Source organism: Corella eumyota, chromosome 2 (assembly GCF_963082875.1).
Source record: "Corella eumyota chromosome 2, kaCorEumy4.1, whole genome shotgun sequence".
NCBI lineage: Eukaryota > Metazoa > Chordata > Ascidiacea > Phlebobranchia > Corellidae > Corella > Corella eumyota.
Genome location: NC_137491.1, coordinates 5868227 through 5888676, shown reverse-complemented (window position 1 = coordinate 5888676; position 20450 = coordinate 5868227). Strand labels below are relative to the sequence as shown.

At 30.0% G+C, this 20450-nt stretch overlaps 4 protein-coding genes across 5 annotated transcripts in view; 1 reads left to right on the top strand and 3 right to left on the bottom strand.

Annotated features, from left to right (window-relative positions):
• Positions 1-345: 345 nt before the first annotated feature.
• LOC145743223 (NADH dehydrogenase [ubiquinone] 1 beta subcomplex subunit 3-like) lies at positions 346-1426 on the bottom strand. 2 transcript variants are annotated; one of them, XM_082561140.1, is made up of 4 exons: positions 1220-1426; positions 773-863; positions 571-706; positions 346-495 (listed from the first exon to the last, which is right to left on the bottom strand). In XM_082561140.1, the coding sequence occupies exons 2-4, from the start codon at positions 820-822 to the stop codon at positions 391-393; spliced, it is 291 nt and encodes a 96-aa protein (XP_082417266.1). In that variant the 5' UTR covers positions 823-863; positions 1220-1426; the 3' UTR covers positions 346-390. The 2 variants fall into 2 exon arrangements, with proteins under 2 accessions (XP_082417266.1, XP_082417264.1); XM_082561138.1 differs by having other exon boundaries at positions 773-1426.
• Positions 1427-1726: 300 nt separating this feature from the next.
• LOC145742918 (protein CIP2A-like) lies at positions 1727-8000 on the bottom strand. The gene is made up of 22 exons (XM_082560761.1): positions 7845-8000; positions 7552-7711; positions 7313-7428; positions 7058-7152; positions 6845-6938; positions 6606-6728; positions 6114-6268; positions 5878-5956; positions 5519-5698; positions 5097-5268; positions 4777-4909; positions 4545-4644; positions 4319-4437; positions 4070-4204; positions 3741-3810; positions 3539-3619; positions 3194-3353; positions 2879-3026; positions 2693-2806; positions 2271-2484; positions 2132-2182; positions 1727-2057 (listed from the first exon to the last, which is right to left on the bottom strand). The coding sequence occupies exons 1-22, from the start codon at positions 7944-7946 to the stop codon at positions 1911-1913; spliced, it is 2748 nt and encodes a 915-aa protein (XP_082416887.1). The 5' UTR covers positions 7947-8000; the 3' UTR covers positions 1727-1910.
• A 1531-nt stretch (positions 8001-9531) lies between these two features.
• LOC145743898 (putative RNA-binding protein 19) lies at positions 9532-12751 on the top strand. Its single transcript, XM_082561961.1, has one exon. The coding sequence runs from the start codon at positions 9719-9721 to the stop codon at positions 12083-12085; it is 2367 nt and encodes a 788-aa protein (XP_082418087.1). The 5' UTR covers positions 9532-9718; the 3' UTR covers positions 12086-12751.
• LOC145743897 (uncharacterized) overlaps positions 12236-20450 on the bottom strand; it is a 36060-nt gene continuing 27845 nt past the window's right edge. Inside the window, exons 63-78 of the mRNA XM_082561960.1 lie at positions 19881-20288; positions 19656-19798; positions 18985-19576; positions 18142-18549; positions 17917-18059; positions 17243-17837; positions 16400-16807; positions 16175-16317; positions 15403-16095; positions 14936-15291; positions 13967-14809; positions 13654-13863; positions 13405-13542; positions 13099-13150; positions 12839-13018; positions 12236-12755 (exon numbers count right to left, since the gene is read on the bottom strand). Of these exons, the coding sequence (XP_082418086.1) occupies positions 12595-12755; positions 12839-13018; positions 13099-13150; positions 13405-13542; positions 13654-13863; positions 13967-14809; positions 14936-15291; positions 15403-16095; positions 16175-16317; positions 16400-16807; positions 17243-17837; positions 17917-18059; positions 18142-18549; positions 18985-19576; positions 19656-19798; positions 19881-20288 (5473 nt within the window). The 3' untranslated portion in view covers positions 12236-12594. The remainder of the gene's footprint in view (positions 12756-12838; positions 13019-13098; positions 13151-13404; positions 13543-13653; positions 13864-13966; positions 14810-14935; positions 15292-15402; positions 16096-16174; positions 16318-16399; positions 16808-17242; positions 17838-17916; positions 18060-18141; positions 18550-18984; positions 19577-19655; positions 19799-19880; positions 20289-20450) is intronic.

Genomic DNA, 20450 nt, shown 5'->3' with positions numbered 1-20450 from the left:
GGCTCGATAGTTTATTTTCATTGGAACAAAACAAACCTGAAAAAGACCTTTTGCCCCATCTCGCGGCTAAAAATTAGACTAAACAAGAATCACTGCACAAACAATACCTTTTGCCCCAGCTCGCGACTACCAATCAGACTGAATAAAAATCACAGTACAAACCAATATGTACCATGCATTTGTCAAACTTAAATCTTTTTGTGGCAATTGTGAATACCAGTCAAAAATAGATTACTATTTTAGAACCTATAAGGTAAAAGATCATAAAACAGCTTTCCGGGTGCCAAGTTTAAAGTTTTGGCACTTGTTAAAGTTATTAGAAAAAAAAAAAAATCAAAATTGTAAAGTTAAAGATTTTTTATTGAAAAAAACAACAAATGGATAACTTAATTAATGATGGGAATCATGACCATCTTTTTTGGCAAAAAAAATATTTTTGACTGCTAAGAGTCCAAGAAAAACAGCAAATCCAGAGTACATACCCCTTGTCAAAACCTAAAACATATCAGTAAATATTTAATAACCCTATATTGCAACAATAAATTAAATGTTACATATTTTAATACTCACATTTTTAACAAAGGAAGACTTATGTTTAGGAACCCTATACGGCCAAACTTCATTCCTTATCCATGGATCGTGTAAACCCATTGCATGTAACCTTTTCTGGGTAGTCTCTAGAGGTGTACCATCAATTTTCCAAGTTCTAAAAAACATGTAGTTTTAGTTCATTTGAATAGGTTTAAATTTTATCGACAACAAAAAAACTTACGACCAATGTGGTTTGTATTCTTTTGGTATTGTCTTCCAATCTCCTCCCATTTTCTTCTGTTGTAGTTTGCCAACCAATAACAAATTTTGTCCTAAACCAGTAAATAAAATAAACAGTTTTTAAAAAAATGACCATTTGATACTATTACGAGTGTCTCAAAACGGTCTTTGCCCTTCTGGGAGGCAAATATCAGCACAGTGAAAAATGTGTGCACTTGGGTATGGACAAATGGCAGTGGTTGGAAACAAACTTCAGTCAGTGGCCAAAACCAATTGCCTACCACTGCGTTGTCGTTTGGCATACTGTATCAAAGGCTCAAAAATATACTTGAACAAATTGATAAAATAATTTAAATGCATCAAAACCTAACTTTAACACATTAAAAATTCTGCATAATTCATTGGTATTGTCAGACTGTCAAGCAAAGCACTTTCTAACTTCACTTACAGACTTTGACAGGTAAATGGTCTGGTGGTAAAGACAGTTAGATGTGCTAGCTCACCCTTTTTAACGCGCAAAATTTTCTTTAAAAGAAAAAGTAAGAGCCTAGTTTTACTATTTTAGACTTGAAAATGTCTATGAAAACTTTAAAACATCTTCTAACTGCTGTTCATAAAAAACAAAACAACGAGACTTTCTGCAAGGACATCTTCATTATAAGTTTGCGAACAGAGGTTTTCAAGGATTGTGACTGTGAGTGGATAAATTTCTTTTTTATACAAAAATATTTTGTTTAAATCAAAACTAATGGTTGCAACTGAATTACTAATATTAAAATTTATGACCCTCAACTTTGTTTTGTAATGTTTTTTTAAATACATTTTAATAATTGTGTTGTATGTTACATTATCAATGTAAAAAAATATATTTTTTAAAAATCGGGTACTTTTTTGTTTTCACGAGACATTTAAACTTTTTTAGTTTGTAATATGAATTTTGACTAAATCAAAATGATGCACATAATGTATGTTTGTATTTTATAATTATTGATAGCCAAAACAAGGCACAACTATTACAAAATGTGAAATAAAGATACAGGAATTCACAACTTTGAAAAAATAATAAACATATATATTACTTACTGACCACTTCGTTAAAAAACTAATGGTTTAAAGTTTAAAAAATACAAAGAGAAATTTTAGTTCTGACTACCCCTTGGGTTATTACAAAGTCCAGTAATCATAGCTAGAGTTTGAGCTTGCTTGTCTAATTTTTCACGAACACGATTAGCTTCTTCTTGTTTTTCTTCTAATAATTTCTTTAAATCTTCTTTCTCAATTTCATGCTAGAAGAATAAAGAAAATAAAAAAAACATGTTATTAAAAATAAAATATATAAAACTCTACTAAAAAAACTAACCTTTTTCTCTTTGTGTTCATATTCCTTTTTTAATTTCACATAACTAATCACCTGAAAAATCGTAAGAAAATATTATATATTTTTTTTAATATAAGAAATTTAACAATCCCGAAAAGCACAAAACTATTTCAAGAAATACCTTTATTTTTAACTCTTCTTCTTTTTTCTTTACATGAAGATTAAGATTCTTGACATTTGTATCCTGCTCCGTCTTCTCCTGGAGTAGTGATTTATAAGATCGATCCTGTTCTTCCACAAGCTGAGTGAGGTCTGCTCCCTTTCTCTCTAATTCCGAAAACTTCTTATGATGATCGATTCGCTCTTCTTCAAGAATTTCAAGTTTGCGAACAGCTCTTTTAAAATTTGGAAACAAAAAATTGTTCAAAATAATTTTTTGTTTAAAGTATAAGTATTTTTTTTTTATTATTTTTTTTTAGTTTAGTTGCATAAACGAAAACCAGTTTTAAAACATTAAGAACATTTTTAAATTATTTGTTTAAAATTCTTAATTTTAAATAAACACATTGGATTTTAATAGTTTACATACTTTGTTAAACTTACTCGTTTAGTTGTACTTTAAGTTTGTCATTGTGCTTTTGAATCATTTCGTGAATATCTTTTAATGTGTCATATTCCGCATGAGATGTCTGTAAGTTTCTTTCTAACACTGAAATCCTACCAAAACAAATTAGTATAAAATCAAATTTTTGGTGGCTCAGTTCACAAGGTTGCAAAATTAGTAAGTACTTGTGTTTTTTATCGTTGTAGTCCGGTAAAAGGCATTCAAACTGCTCAGCAATCATCTTAAGATCCCCGTTTTTCTCGATCATGATATGTAATTCACGCTCTTGCAGTTGTTTGTCTGAATCTAACACTTTCATTTCTTCACACATATCTATCATTATGTATTTTAGCAAACAATTTTAAACAGAAGGAATTTTTAAAAACTAAAAAACAGTAATTTTTTCAGCAGATTTTTCCTTTAGCAGTTGTTAAATATTATGCTATCACATAAAATATTCTTTAGTTTACTCTGCATAACCAAAAAATATAAAATTTGACCTTCATTTTTGGATACAGCTTGCTTGAGCATATTAACAATTCTCCTCATGTCTTCTTCAGATTTAGACTTTTGAGTACGACTTTTTGAGATAAGTCGATCTGCTTGAGCAAGTGCAAGTGTTTTCGCTTCAAGTAAATCTTGAAGGTGATTTTCTTTTGTCTTTAACAAATACAATGTAATTATATATTGCCTAATACATATACACTTTTTGATACAAAGAAAATACCCTAAAGTAGAAGATAAAGTCTTTAAAAAATGAAGTATGAATAATTGTCCTTTAAAAAAGTTAGGTAGCTTTTAAAATTTCACGTAATACAATATAAATAAAAACTTAGGCAACTTACAATGAGTGATGAAATTCTTTGCTCAAAAATATCAAACATTTCAGGTGTTTTCCTGCTTTTAACATCATCTGATTGAACATCCTATATTTAAAAATATGACAGTAAGAATTTATGTTAAGCAAAATGAATCAGCAGTTTAGGTTATGGCAGTTCTAAATATAAAATTTAAACTGCATTAGTCAAAAATAACACAATTTCTTACTTCATCCATAGAATGAATTTTTGCGATTAATGATTGAATGTTCTCTTTACCTTCATCACTTAAATGAGAACTTAAACGAAATATTTATTAAAACAATATTAAAAATAATCGGAAAATTTTTGGTGAGAATTTAATAACCAGTTAAATAAAAATAACAAAAAACAAATTAAAATACAACCAAATCATAAGTAACATCAAATTTAATCTTAAAAACATTAGGTACATTTTAACTTTTTTGTGATATTTAATAAAACAAGTACTTTTTTTGTGATATTGATATTTAATATAACAAGTACTTTTTTGAGATATTTAATATAAAAAGTAAATACCTAGAACTAATGTTTATTCTCTCTTGTTTTATAGAAGGTTGTAAAACTGATTTAACTACCTCACATCTTGTATATTCAGCAATGTTGTCAACCTGTGTTTTTTTGCTATTAAGGTTGGCAATCGACTCAGAAAGCCTGCAACAAAAAATAAAAAAGTTAACAAAACAAAAAAGTTGAAAGTTTTCAGTTCTAGTATGGGTTAAATTGGGTATAGTAAGTTTTTCTATAAAAAAATTAATGCAAATGTACGATAGCGATAGATATTCAGGCAATGGTAAGGCTTCTTGGTGTAGTCTCAGAGCAGCATAAACTCGTTTTTGATTTTGACTTGATATTGCAGTTGCCATAATTGGAACTAACCGAGAATCCTAAATTGTAAAAATTTTGTAAATTAAAATTTAATAAAAAAATAAAAATAAAAGTATTATGAGATACGTAAACAATCATAACCTAATTTTAAGCTGGTTTTAAACACCTGTAATGTAGTGTAAAATAGTTCTTCCAGGTCAGGTAAATCTGATTTTAGTTTGTCTGCAAATTGAAGAGAGCATAACACAACATCAACACCAATGTCACTATATCAAAACAACGGAAATTTAAATAAAAGTTGACACACTAGTCATTGCAATACTATCTGAATACAAACTATTCACGTGGTTCGTGTATTTAACTTAAGTGTATAAACTATGTAACAAAAAGTTTAAAACCTCCATTTAGGTTGAGAAGTATGTGAGATTCCTGTTAGATTGTGAGTTAGTTGATGATTAATCACTTGACTTAAAGTAGCAACATCTAATCCTGATGCAACCACACTCTTTAGATCATCTTCACCCGCAAGAACTTGAAAATAAAAATTTAGCTTTTGTCGATTACTTTCCAGAAATTTACCTTTACACGTTTAACACCATTTTTTTTAATTTTAACTAATACACTATATATATATAAATTTTATTACACCATACCAATAAACTTTACCTATTTTTTTTTATTTAAAAAAAATGTTTCATAATTTAACAGGTTGACCTACCAGAGAGTATTTGTAAAGATTTAAAAGTTCTTTCAGTTGCAATTTCAAGATAAATTTCCGACATATCAGGATTGTCATCAGGCACATTAGGAGTAAGTTGACCAAATAGAACAGTTAAAATACTTTCCAGCCATTCTGCCTCCTTAATATCTTGGCCACAATCAATTGCATCCTATACAATCCCAAAGAAAAATTAATGAAACAAATTGTAGCCAAATCCATCATTTTAATATATATTTACAATAAAGTTTTATTAAATAGAAAAATATTATTAAAATCAAGTTTTAAAGCTATTCAAATAGAAATATTGATAGGGATTAAAAAATTATATTTTAGATTTGCACAAATTCAGTTTATAAAAATAAATGTATACCCTAAGTTTAAAAATATTCTATTTCTCACAGACAAATAAACAAACATACTTCACATAACTCCTGGATAAAATCAAGAGCCAATATGGAAGAAGGTCCAGTATTTCTAGTAACAGGAGATGATATGAAGTCAAGTAATATTTCCAACTTTTCTTGACTTTCAAAAACTTTTTCACATATTTTTCGTCGCACAAATCCGGTCCGACAAAATCCCAACATAACTTCCAACAACTAACAGTTAAATTTTAAAAGCTTTAGTTTTATGGCATTTGGTAATAGGACCATTGTTAAATAGTTACATGTTTTTAATTTTGTACAATGGGGTAAACCAAATTTGGGGTAAACCAAACATTTCCCAAGTTAAGAAGTAAAATAAATTATTAAGTATATAAACATTTCACATGGATTACCTTTTCTGATGCTTTACAGGCAACCTTATCTTTCAACATTTCCAGAAGTCTCAGTAAGATATTTTTTTCTGATTCGTATCTGTTGACACAAAATTAAGTTAAACAACAAAAATGATAAAGACTCCATACTTAAATATTTCCTTAAAAATAATCTAATTTCAAGATTAATAAAACAACTGTATATAATTTATCACAAAAATATGGGATGACTATTACAACATTGAAATTAAAGTTACATGGCAAATTGCTCAGCAACATCATCATGTTTTAGTAACTCCAAACACAAGTCAGCTGCTCTGCGTTGACTATAACCATCCGGGTCAGAAAAATCAAACAACTCAGCAATAAGAAGAGAAAGCGTTTGAGTTACATTTCGAAAATCCGACCACAGCTAAATTTTATATCCAAAACTTTGTTAATAAAAAATTTTTTAATCAGTTTAAAAAATTGTGGTTTGGTGACCATCCTGGATTTGGTGACCATGCCATAAAATAATTAAAATCTTTATGTAAACATTAATACTTTTGGCATGTTTTAAATCATTAAATTGATTTTGTCATTTTTTCCCGTCGCATTGTTGTAATTTTAATTGTATATCGTATTTATTATTTACTTTTATCAATGCGTGAAAAACCAAAAAAAAAAAAAAAAAATTAAATAAAAAAACATTTAATGATCTTTCAGAAAACCACATGCCATTATTTATAAATTAGATTACAATTGCCTACCTTTCTGGTAACTTTGTCATCCCAGCAGCAAATTGTCATAAATGCAAGTATATTTAGTTTATTTCTACTGTTACTTGTTTTTAGATATTCTAATAACTTTTTGCGAATTTTCATCCTGTCCATCTGCAACAACCCAGAAAAATTTTTTTGCAGAAAGTAATATTACATTCAATTGTTTTATAATTACAAATTAATGGAAATCAAAATATTGTTGTTATTGATTTAAATTGGAAACTTACAATTCCTTTTACTTGTGCTTGAATAGCTACATTGTTGGTAACCAAATTAACAGTAACTTCAATACATACAGTAAAACAATCACCATTTTTCTTTCTAAATAAAAAAAAAAATGTTTTAATCTATGTTATTTTTAAATAACAATAAAGATATATATAATTTATTTTAAATTACGTTCAAGATATACAAACATATATAATTTATCTTAAACTTACATTTCTTCAAATAAACAGGTAATAAATTTATCAATGTTTGTTGTCAGGGATGAAACATTTTGACCGTAAGAGAGTTTTTCGAACAATTTAAAACACTACAATCAATAAGAATGCATATTTTTTAAATTAACAATAGCGAAGTTAAATTTAACATTTTGTTCAAGTTTATGCAAAATACCAAAAATGAAAAGTATTTTGTATAATGAGGGAGGCTCGCAGGAAAATAAACAATAAAGAAAAAAATGTTGTAATTACTTGCAATATGTTGGCAGAGCGAAAACTATTTCCGTAATGTTGAACAACATAAGTGCATAACACTTCACATAGATTAAAGGATTCGTACAAATACCTGCATGCCAATTGTTCTCCCGCTTAAAATTAATCATTTTATGTAAACAAATGTACAATGTATAAATGTCAGCTTTAAATAAAGTAAGTACCAAAAACTAACAGTCAGACTGTAAAATGTAAAGTCATGTAAATATTTTACATACCAATAATACTTAGCACTTTAAATATTTTATTAACAATATTTCCATCTTGGTTGTGGCATATAACAACTTGTAACACGCTTTTTAAGAACTCTGTCCCAAGCTCATTTTTGAAGTTAAACAATTGTGCAACTTCCTTTGGTTTCAATACCGCTAATAAAACCTAAAACACAATTATAGTAAGGGAAATATGTAAGAAAAAATATTTGACAAAAGTAATCTTATATCTAAAAGAAATATATAAATAAAAGTTTATGCAAAAGTATCACGTAAAAAGATAAGATTATTTATCAAACCTCGACATGTCGTAGCAATTGTGAAGCGTTACTTTCTGTTTGATTTTGACAATAGTATGAAGCAGATATTATGATAGATTTTAAACAATCTTTTGCATCCATAGTTTATGGGTAAATTTCTTTTGCCTGTTTGTATTTACAAAAACATAAAAAGTTGTTTTCTTCCCGCACTGTTTTCATAAGTCACGTGACAAACTGGAAATGATTTCAAGTAGAAAAAAATTTAACAATTTTTTATAAACATATTTAAATTATTTATTACACCACAAAACATTGCTTCTTCACATAGTACAATATTTATTTAATACAATTTTAATATATTAACAAAAACGGTCGTATGATTGCGATTTTACGTGACATGATCGAGGAATCTCATTTGAGTAATACCCTTTGTTTTTATGGGGTAATTTCGTACGTAATTTCATTAAATAATGCTCCCGTCGACTCCTTCATCTTTTTGGTGCCAACTTTTAGTTAGTTTCATCCGATTGCAAGTTCAATTTACTTTAGGAATGTTGCAATAAAATGTGGCACTCAAAGGTAATGACGTCATTTTTGCCTAAAACTCATAATCAAAATACGTAATTTCGGCATATAATGTTCCCGTTGACCCCTTTATCCCTTTTGTGCCATCTCCTAGTTAGCATTATTCGATTGCAAATTAAATTTACTTTAGGAATGGGGCAATAAATATGTGGCACACAAGGGTTATGACGTCATTTCCGCCTAAAAATTATTATCAATTATTTGTATTCGCTGCGTATAGTTTTCTACATTTTATGTACCACAAGTGGTTGTACGTTAACGTTATGCTATCATCATTCCAACATAACATTTTGATGATTATAAAAAAGTTTTTACTTGAGTGCACACAATTGCTGATAGCATAAGGTTAACGTACAACCACTCGTGATACATAAAATGTTGGAAACTATACGCAGCGAATACAAATAATTGATAATAATTTTTAGGCGAAAATGTTGTCATAACTTAACTACTGTGTGCCACATTTTTATTGCCCCATTCCTAAAGTAAATTGAATTTGCAATCGAATAATGCTAACTAGGAGATGGCACAAAAGGGATAAAGGGGTTAACGGGAGCATTATATGCCGAAATTACGTATTTCGATTATCATTTTTTGGGCGGAAAAACGTAATAAAGAAAATTTTGCTTATGTTATCAGTAAAAGGCGCAAAAAACACTTCAAAAAGGCGCCGACTTTACACCTTTTTCTGATAACGATACCACGTGACAAAAAAGAAAAAAAAATGTTTAAAAATTGTTTTTCCCAATAAAAGTTTAATTTTTTTTTAATTTTCAAACTATAATGTTTTGTTGAAAAACTTCATTAAAATTAAGTAAAATTCAGAATGCTGTTTAAGCCTTTAAATCCAAAATTTTAATCCATTTTTGAGTTTTAACCTAGCGTAATATTTAAACTATTTAAAAATCTGCTGCGTATAGTTTTCTACATTTTATGTATCACAAATGGTTGTATGTTAACCTTATACTATTATTGTACCAACATAACATTCTGATGAAGTCACCATAAGTGGCGTCAATAAAAAAATTAAAAAAATAATAATTAAAAAAAATCAAAGCAATTCGCACTCCGCACTCCGCACTCTGCACAAGCACTCCGCCTTTTACATAGTGCCTTACGAATTATAATGGCACGAGTTGATTCTTCCTAAAAACCCTTTAATATATGTTTATAAATTTTAATGCCGTAGATTTTTACTAGATAGCTCTTAACAGTACACTCTTTTTTAATTGAAAATCAATTAAAAAATGAATGATTATAGTGATTACTTACTTTTGTAGCCTAAGCTTTACTTATATATATTTTTAGGCACTTTGCAAGTGTTAATCATGTCTCGTCTTATTGTAAAAAACCTTCCATCAGATACCAAACAACCCAATCTTAAAAAGGTGTTTGAATCATATGGAACCATAACAGACATAAAGCTCATGTATACTAAAGCTGGAAAATTTCGTCGCTTTGGGTTTATAGGTTATAGATTACCTGAAGAAGCAGCAAAAGCTAAGAGCAGCTTAGACAAGACTTTAATAATGAATCAAAGAATTACTGTTGAATTATGTCGAGACTTTGGTTTGGACTCTGCCATTAAATTAAGTCAAGTTTCTGAACAAACTAAAAATGCTCAATCTTTATTGGAAACAAACAAAGATCCCCCTGAAAATGAAAATATTACCAAAACAGTATCAGATAGCGATTTTCTTCATTCCAAAATGAAGAGTGATTTGTTAGATGATGAGGGAATTCACAGTGATGATGATCATACCAAAACAGAAAAGACAAAGTCATACAAGACCAAATATATTTTGCGATTAAGAGGCTGCCCTTTTAACATTACAAAGAAACAAATAGTTGAATTTTTTTATCCTATTAAACCAGCTAACGTTAATATTCAAAAAAATGGAAACGGAAGTAGAACAGGAAATGTCTTAGTAGAATTTTTCTCATTAAAAGATACCTCACTTGGATTACAACACAATGGGGATTATATTGGTGGGCGATACATTGAAATTTTTAAAATTAATGATTTTGACAATCGAGAAGCCAAATCAGATACAGAAAAGTCTTGGGTGAAAAAAATAGTAAAAAACCATGAAGATTGTGAAGTGGAGGAAATATCAGAATCTGGTCGGATTTTTCTAAGAAACCTTGCATACACTTGTACAGAGGATGATTTGGAAATTGTTTTCACAAAATTCGGTCCTTTATCTGAAGTCATAATTCCTATTGATAACCTTACAAGAAAAAGTGTTGGATTTGGCTTTGTTACTTTTATGATGCCCGAACATGCTTTAAAAGCATTCTCAGAGTTGGATGGAACTGCTTTTCAGGGAAGAATGCTTCACATTCTCCCAGCTAAACCCAAAGCTGACAATTCAGACACCAGCAAGAGTGAAGGGAATTCATCTTTCAAAAGAGATAAAATAGAAAATGACAAAAAGGCAAGTCAAAGCTCACATAATTGGAACTCCTTGTTTATCGGTACAAATGCGATTGCAGATGCTATTGCAGAACGTTACAGTGAATCTAAAAACAAAATTTTGGACTCTTCTGCAAGTCACAGTGCAGCTGTACGTGTTGCGATCGGCGAAACCCAACTGGTGCATGAGACAAGACAGTTTTTAATTGATAATGGTGTTTCTCTTGATGCATTTAGCCAGGCAAACACAAAGCGAAGTAAAACTGTTTTGATAGCTAAAAATTTGTCTGTTGGTTCAACTTCTTCTGAATTGAGAGACATGTTTGAAAAACATGCCAAATTAGGAAGAGTTTTGCTTGCGCCAGCAGGAACAACTGCTTTAATTGAGTGTCTAATATCTTACGAAGCTAAAAATGCTTTTACAAAACTAGCATATCGCCAGTTTCATCATAAACCACTTTATTTAGAATGGGCTCCAATAAATACCTTTATCAAATCATTTTCAGAAAGTCCAACAAGCATTGAAGAAAAAGTTTCCACCACTTCTAATCCAGAGCAAACAACCATTAATTCTGACCATGATAAAGACCATTCAGAAAAAACAGGAATAACATTGTTTGTTAAAAACTTGAACTTCGACACTAAAGAAGAAAATATGGCCAAGCATTTTGAAAAGTGTGGTCCATTAATATCATGCACAATAAGTCGTAAAAAAACCCACAAAAACAACTCACTTTTGTCTATGGGTTATGGGTTTGTAAAGTATAAATTAATTGCTGATGGTAAAAAAGCTCTTAAAACGCTACAACACAAGTTGTTAGATGAACATAGCCTAGAGTTAAAGATTTCAGAACGGAAAACAGCTGAACCAAAAAAAAGCAAGAAACAAATCGAAACAAAAACAATTTCATCAAAAATTTTGGTTCGCAACATTCCATTTCAAGCTAATGAACAGGAAATTTTAAGTTTATTTAAATCTTTTGGGGAAATTAAAAGTGTTCGCTTGCCCAAAAAAATGAACTTGACACCTGGTCAGGGAGGTAGTCACAGAGGATTTGCATTTGTTGATTACATCACGAAACAGGATGCAAAAAATGCGTTTGAGTCACTATGTCACTCAACTCATTTGTACGGAAGAAGACTGGTGCTGGAATGGGCAGATACTGAAAAAGAAAGCTTGGAAAACTTACGAAGAAAAACTGCTGATCACTTCCATGGTAATGTCAAGAAGCACAAAGGCCTTAATGAATTTGAAGAAAGTATCGGTCAAGAAAAATAGTGAATTGTGTAATTTTACTTGGGAAATTTAAAATGTTTTATTTAAAAACAAAAACTAGTATAGGCTATATAATTTTGCTATTAGATGGTAATACCTGATTGTTTCTTATTATTAGATGTCTCTTTTTTGATACATTTTTAAACTTCATTCCGGATTTTGTTAAAAACATATTTTTTATGCTGGCAAAGCTTTTATTATTCTGTATGCATGTAAAACAATATAATTGATTAATAAGCATAAATGATTTACTTTTACATATGACAGTAATTAATAATAAAATATTGGGAATATTCGGAGTTGGTGGTATCAATAAATTGCACAAAATAACCGGCCCGAGAAATTAGTGTTTAATATTCGGAATATCCAAAGTTTAAATGCAGTATATACAGGCAGTTTTTTTTTGCAGTATATACAGGCAGTTTTTTTTTAAAAGTTTAAATGCAGTATATACAGGCAGTCAAAGGATTAAAAACAAGTGCATTGTCTCAGTAGATTCGTGTTAATTTGTTTTAAGGACTAAGAGCTGATGTTATCTTAGCTGTGCATTCTGTCTCAACACAGCTACAAGCAAATACATTGGTATATGTAAAAGGTCGCTGTATACCATCATTACAGAACAACAACTCTGTGCGTTCTGCTGAGTTCATGCTCTTACAGCATCGACATGTACCTATATAAATTGAAATGTTTTTTTATTTATTTTTGGCAAAAAATTATACAATGTAAAGATTAAAAAAAAAATTAAAATTCTACCTTCCATTTTCCCTGTATCCTCATTTAGTATTTCTTGTGTTTCACAAGTACCACTGCAAGAATTAATACTAATTTCTGAGAGCAATGCACATTCATAAGTAAGATCTATGGTAACATTTAAAAATGACTTTTCAGATGTAAGAGCACAAGAAACTGGGTTGGGTTGACATGGAGGTGAACCTAAATTAACAACAACAATAAAAAGTTATTTTTGTAAAGATTTTAAATATAATACATAGTTTGTTTAAAAGACTACTTACAGATTTTGCAACATCCATTTGTAGTTTCATTTAAAACAACTTCCCAGTCTTTCTAAAATTTCAAATTAAAAAAAGTCAATAATAATATTTGGTTACAAAAAAAACACACATACAAACATTTTTTTAAATAAAACCAGTCATTTACACAAAACTGTAACCTGCAACATGAATAACATACATCCAAAATCTTTAATTTAACTAAATATGTTTTAGTAGTAACCATTATATAAATATGTTTTAGTAGTAACCATTATATAAAAATGTTTTAGTAGTAACCATTATATAATACATGAAACAAAAACCCACGTTAAGACAAGCTTCTTCGTCTACAGGTTCGCATTCATATTTGTCCTGAACTGAAGTAACAGGACAACCAGTTGTTTCATTTAGACTACAGCTCCAACTTCTACATATATCCCCATTATCGGTCCAGGTTGAATTAAGCTAAATTTAAAAAAAACATAATTTAAACCCTTGTGTTTAAATGAATTTTCCAATTAACTAAAAACAACTGCTTTAATTTGAAGACTTTAATTTAAATAATGTTCAACTCACTGGGTAAAGAACTTCATTAGAGTAACATTTATTCCCACAAACACATTCGTACGTTGGGCAACACTCATGAAAATCTGTTCGTTCACGAACTTGTCCAGGGGGGCAAGTAAAGTTCCAATTTTCACATTCTTGAGCTAACATTTCTTCAGGTTTGCATACACACACATACTCTGGACAACATACCTTTTTACCATCCACTATAGCTGTAATCTGTTAATAAATAAATATTGGTTTTAATTTATTTAAATATGTATTGCTTACTTTTGAATGCAAACAACTTTATACATATTTAGGGGATTAGCTTGCTAACTACCTCAATTCTTCTATTTCCAAGGGGGCAAGCATAGTTTGTCCATTGAGCACAATTATTAGATAACATTTCCTCAGAATCACACACACATATATATTCTGGGCAACAATTGGAAGTGTTTGGTAAATACCCACTTTCCTCCACATGCATGTTAGCTGAACACACCACAGAAGATTTATTTTGGCATAATGGGCTGAGTTGAATATCATGTTTGCATAAACAATGATACTCTGGACAACAAGGGTTATATTGAGAAACATTTCTAAATAGTACTGCTTGTTGGTAATCAGTGCATATTGCTTTTTCAAATGCTGTCTCAGAATCACAATTAGATCGTGGGTCACTTATTTTCTTTACTTCATGGCATGCTTCTTGTAAGTATTTTGTACTTGTTGAAACTCTTTCGGAACTACACCCATAAGTTACTTTGCAACCATCACCAACATCAACTTGCCACGTTGTATTAACTGTTACATTGCCATTATCAGAATCACAATAATCACATTGACAAATGTAAAGCAGACAGCAATCGTTTGAATTTGGGATTGAAAATCCTGTGTTGTAGAGAGTTTTATTAACTGGACAAGTGGGTTTTGGACATAGACTAACATTGCAGTGGCACTCATATTCAGTGCAACAAGGATCAGGATCGTTTTCACTTGTATACAGAACTTCTGTTGCATATTCATAGCGATTGCATGATTCTTTAAATTCTTGCATAGTTTTGCAATTTGTTCTGGGATCAATATTAATTATAGGAGTATAACATTGTTTTGCATCTCTTGCTGAAGTACATCTCCACTCAATGGCACAATCATCTGTAGTCACATTCCATGTTTCCCCAAGCTAAAAAATAACAACATTTTAATACATTTTTTTTGACATTTTTAAAATATTGTTCTTTGTACCAATGAATTAGTTATACAAAATATCATAATGTTGAGTGTTTTTAAATTACAAAAGGTTTAATACCCCAAATATGCCAACAGTTGTTTGGCAAGTCGAGCATTTACATGGACAGCAATCAGCAAAGGTTGGAGCAGTTCGCGTATAACCCAGTGCACACTCATTCGTACAATTTCTACACTCACAATCAAAACTTGGACAACAGCGGAAATAATCATTTAAAGAAAAAATTTTATCAACTTCAACAAGATGCTGGTCATCCCTACAAGTTAGAAAATTAGGACCACAGGCAAATTGTAAAGTTGTTTCATCAGGAGTACATTGACACACATTTTCAGGACACTTTGACGATGAGTTTGATGCAACTAACATCGGAACTTCACCCAGGCCTGTACAAACTGTGGGTTCCGGAGGAGGACAAACTTTAAAACAGGTACTCATAATTACAATCTTTAAATATTAAGTTGAATGCTAACAACCAAGTTTTTAAACAAAAACAATTACAAATCAAACAAATTTATTTTGCAGCTTACCACAAGTGTAGTTTTTACAACATTTAATTGTTGATGGTATTTCTCTTGCAACCATGCCATCAACCTGACAAAAATCAGTCTCAAACTGCTCTAATGTTGAATATTCACAATAGCCCTCAAGAAGATCATTAATTTTGCAAATACATTCAAACACATCACAGCATTTCTTAGATGATTTATCTAATATTAGTGCACGCTGATAAGTTACATTACAAGTTTCTGTTTCAAAAGAATCTAAAGACTGACATTCGCTAGATTCGTTGTGGATGGATTTCATTTCATAGCACATATTGTTGTAGTAATTAGAATCAGGATGTGGGTGACATTCTTTCTTTTCAGTACATCCATCATTATCGGTAGTTAGTATTGTGTCACCAGGATTGATTAAAGTCCCATTAGTAAGTAAACAGTGTGTGCATTTACAGTGAAAATTCGGACAACAATCTTCTGATGTACTGAAGTCTGTTTTATTTTGACCAAGTGGACAATTCAAAATACTTTCATTACATGGTAATCGTTGACATTGATGGGATGTACAACAATTACTACAAGTATCTTCACTTAATGAAGAGTTTACTTCAATCGCAATTGCATCAAAGCATTTGTCACATTTTGGAGGTGGAGGTGGACATAAATCTTCATTACATACACATTCACTTTCCATAGGGCAACCACATTCATCGTACTGCGTGGCTGTAAAAATTTGTATGTGTTTAAAAATACAAACCACAATAAAATTACTCAAATTTTTTTAGATAAAATAAAACTTTACCGCTAGCTGTGCACCCTAATTGATGGGTGCAGTTTGTTAGAATAGGTCTACATTCTGGACATGTACAGTTGTACTTTGGACAACAATCACCTTCTTTGGATACATCGATTTCAGTATATGGAGATGAGCAGGTAAAGTTATCCCTATTAAAAATAATAATTTAAACGACTGTCATAACCTATTTTATTTTTAACACAAAAACTAATTTATTTTAAATATACTCACCAATGATCACATAAGTTAGAAAGCATCTCATCACTTTTGCAAACACAGTGATATTTTGGGCAACAAGAATCATTATCAGATTTATATTCTTCATATGTTTTATATTTAATGTCACATATGTTGGATGATATAAGTGTATTCAAGGAAATGCATGTATTCTTGTCATTTAAACTTTCTCTCATTAATGGACAATTGTAGATGGATAACAAATGTAGAGGATCATATTCACATACATGTACAACAGCACAGCCATTTACACTGCTATTACGAGTTTCACCAAGTTTAACTGTGTCACCATTGTATAAACAAGATGTACATCGACATTCAAATTCAGGACAACATGAATTGAGAGAACTGGAAGATTTTTCATAGGCTTTCATTTGTGGGTTTTCACATTCAAAATCTTCTCTGTAAAGTTATAAGAGAACTAATAATACAGTTATCATTTCAATGTGAAAAGCCTATTTTAAGAAAAGTTTAATTTGAATTATTATTTTAAATTCCTCTAAATTAAAAAAATAACACATACACATTGTATAATGTTTCCTTGAGGTATAAGAATTTTAACAAATTAGTTGGCATTTATTGTGCGCTAATAGTTTTTAACAACTAAAAACTTTATACATTAAAAACATTCGGTGCAACTGCAACACTTGGTTAAGAAATTATGTTTCATTATTTAATATAGTATAAGCTACAAAATTAATTACTTACATTTTTAAACAGACTTTCTCCAACTCTGTTTTATTTTTACTTTAACTATGACTTAATGTTATGGTGTAATTTTTATAACTTAAAAAAACAAAAGATTATAAAGACAAATAACAAAAACATTTTACTTACATTCTTGGACACACTTTTTTTAACTCTGTTTCGTTTTTACAGCTACATTCAAACACATCACAGCATTTCTTAGATGATTTATCTAATATTAGTGCACGCTGATAAGTTACATTACAAGTTTCTGTTTCAAAAGAATCTAAAGACTGACATTCGCTAGATTCGTTGTGGATGGATTTCATTTCATAGCACATATTGTTGTAGTAATTAGAATCAGGATGTGGGTGACATTCTTTCTTTTCAGTACATCCATCATTATCGGTAGTTAGTATTGTGTCACCAGGATTGATTAAAGTCCCATTAGTAAGTAAACAGTGTGTGCATTTACAGTGAAAATTCGGACAACAATCTTCTGATGTGCTGAAGTCTGTTTTATTTTGACCAAGTGGACAATTCAAAATACTTTCATTACATGGTAATCGTTGACATTGATGGGATGTACAACAATTACTACAAGTATCTTCACTTAATGAAGAGTTTACTTCAATCGCAATTGCATCAAAGCATTTGTCACATTTTGGAGGTGGAGGTGGACATAAATCTTCATTACATACACATTCACTTTCCATAGGGCAACCACATTCATCGTACTGCGTGGCTGTAAAAATTTGTATGTGTTTAAAACTACAAACCACAATAAAAATACTCAAATTTTTTTAGATAAAATAAAACTTTACCGCTAGCTGTGCACCCTAATTGATGGGTGCAGTTTGTTAGAATAGGTCTACATTCTGGACATGTACAGTTGTACTTTGGACAACAATCACCTTCTTTGGATACATCGATTTTAGTATATGGAGATGAGCAGGTAAAGTTATCCCTATTAAAAATAATAATTTAAACGACTGTCATAACCTATTTTATTTTTAACACAAAAACTAATTTATTTTAAATATACTCACCAATGATCACATAAGTTAGAAAGCATCTCATCACTTTTGCAAACACAGTGATATTTTGGGCAACAAGAATCATTATCAGATTTATATTCTTCATATGTTTTATATTTAATGTCACATATGTTGGATGATATAAGTGTATTCAAGGAAATGCATGTATTCTTGTCATTTAAACTTTCTCTCATTAATGGACAATTGTAGATGGATAACAAATGTAGAGGATCATATTCACATACATGTACAACAGCACAGCCATTTACACTGCTATTACGAGTTTCACCAAGTTTAACTGTGTCACCATTGTATAAACAAGATGTACATCGACATTCAAATTCAGGACAACATGAATTGAGAGAACTGGAAGATTTTTCATAGGCTTTCATTTGTGGGTTTTCACATTCAAAATCTTCTCTGTAATGTTATAAGAGAACTAATAATACAGTTATCATTTCAATGTGAAAAGCCTATTTTAAGAAAAGTTTAATTTGAATTATTATTTTAAATTCCTCTAAATTAAAAAAATAACACATACACATTGTATAATGTTTCCTTGAGGTATAAGAATTTTAACAAATTAGTTGGCATTTATTGTGCGCTAATAGTTTTTAACAACTAAAAACTTTATACATTAAAAACATTCGGTGCAACTGCAACACTTGGTTAAGAAATTATGTTTCATTATTTAATATAGTATAAGCTACAAAATTAATTACTTACATTTTTAAACAGACTTTCTCCAACTCTGTTTTATTTTTACATTAACTATGACTTAATGTTATGGTGTAATTTTTATAACTTAAAAAAACAAAAGATTATAAAGACAAATAACAAAAACATTTTACTTACATTTTTGGACACACTTTTTTTAACTCTGTTTCGTTTTTACAGCTACATTCAAACACATCACAGCATTTCTTAGATGATTTATCTAATATTAGTGCACGCTGATAAGTTACATTACAAGTTTCTGTTTCAAAAGAATCTAAAGACTGACATTCGCTAGATTCGTTGTGGATGGATTTCATTTTATAGCACATATTGTTGTAGTAATTAGAATCAGGATGTGGGTGACATTCTTTCTTTTCAGTACATCCATCATTATCGGTAGTTAGTATTGTGTCACCAGGATTGATTAAAGTCCCATTAGTAAGTAAACAGTGTGTGCATTTACAGTGAAAATTCGGACAACAATCTTCTGATGTACTGAAGTCTGTGATATTTTGACCAAGTGGACAATTCAAAATACTTTCATTACATGGTAATCGTTGACATTGATGGGATGTACAACAATTACTACAGGTATCTTCACTAAAGGAAGAGTTTACTTTAATGGCAGTTGCATCAAAGCATTTGTCACATTTTGGAGGTAATGGACATAAATCTTCATTACATACACATTCACTTTCCATAGGGCAACCACATTCATCGTACTGCGTGGCTGTAAAAATTTGTATGTGTTTAAAAATACAAACCACAATAAAAATACTCAAATTTTTTTAGATAAAATAAAACTTTACCGCTAGCTGTGCACCCTAATTGATGGGTGCAGTTTGTTAGAATAGGTCTACATTCTGGACATGTACAGTTGTACTTTGGACAACAATCACCTTCTTTGGATACATCGATTTCAGTATATGGAGATGAGCAGGTAAAGTTATCCCTATTAAAAATAATAATTTAAACGACTGTCATAACCTTTTTTATTTTTAACACAAAAACTAATTTATTTTAAATATACTCACCAATGATCACATAAGTTAGAAAGCATCTCATCACTTTTGCAAACACAGTGATATTTTGGGCAACAAGAATCATTATCAGATTTATATTCTTCATATGTTTTATATTTAATGTCACATATGTTGGATGATATAAGTGTATTCAAGGAAATGCATGTATTCTTGTCATTTAAACTTTCTCTCATTAATGGACAATTGTAGATGGATAACAAATGTAGAGGATCATATTCACATACATGTACAACAGCACAGCCATTTACACTGCTATTACGAGTTTCACCAAGTTTAACTGTGTCACCATTGTATAAACAAGATGTACATCGACATTCAAATTCAGGACAACATGAATTGAGAGAACTGGAAGATTTTTCATAGGCTTTCATTTGTGGGTTTTCACATTCAAAATCTTCTCTGTAATGTTATAAGAGAACTAATAATACAGTTATCATTTCAATGTGAAAAGCCTATTTTAAGAAAAGTTTAATTTGAATTATTATTTTAAATTCCTCTAAATTAAAAAAATAACACATACACATTGTATAATGTTTCCTTGAGGTATAAGAATTTTAACAA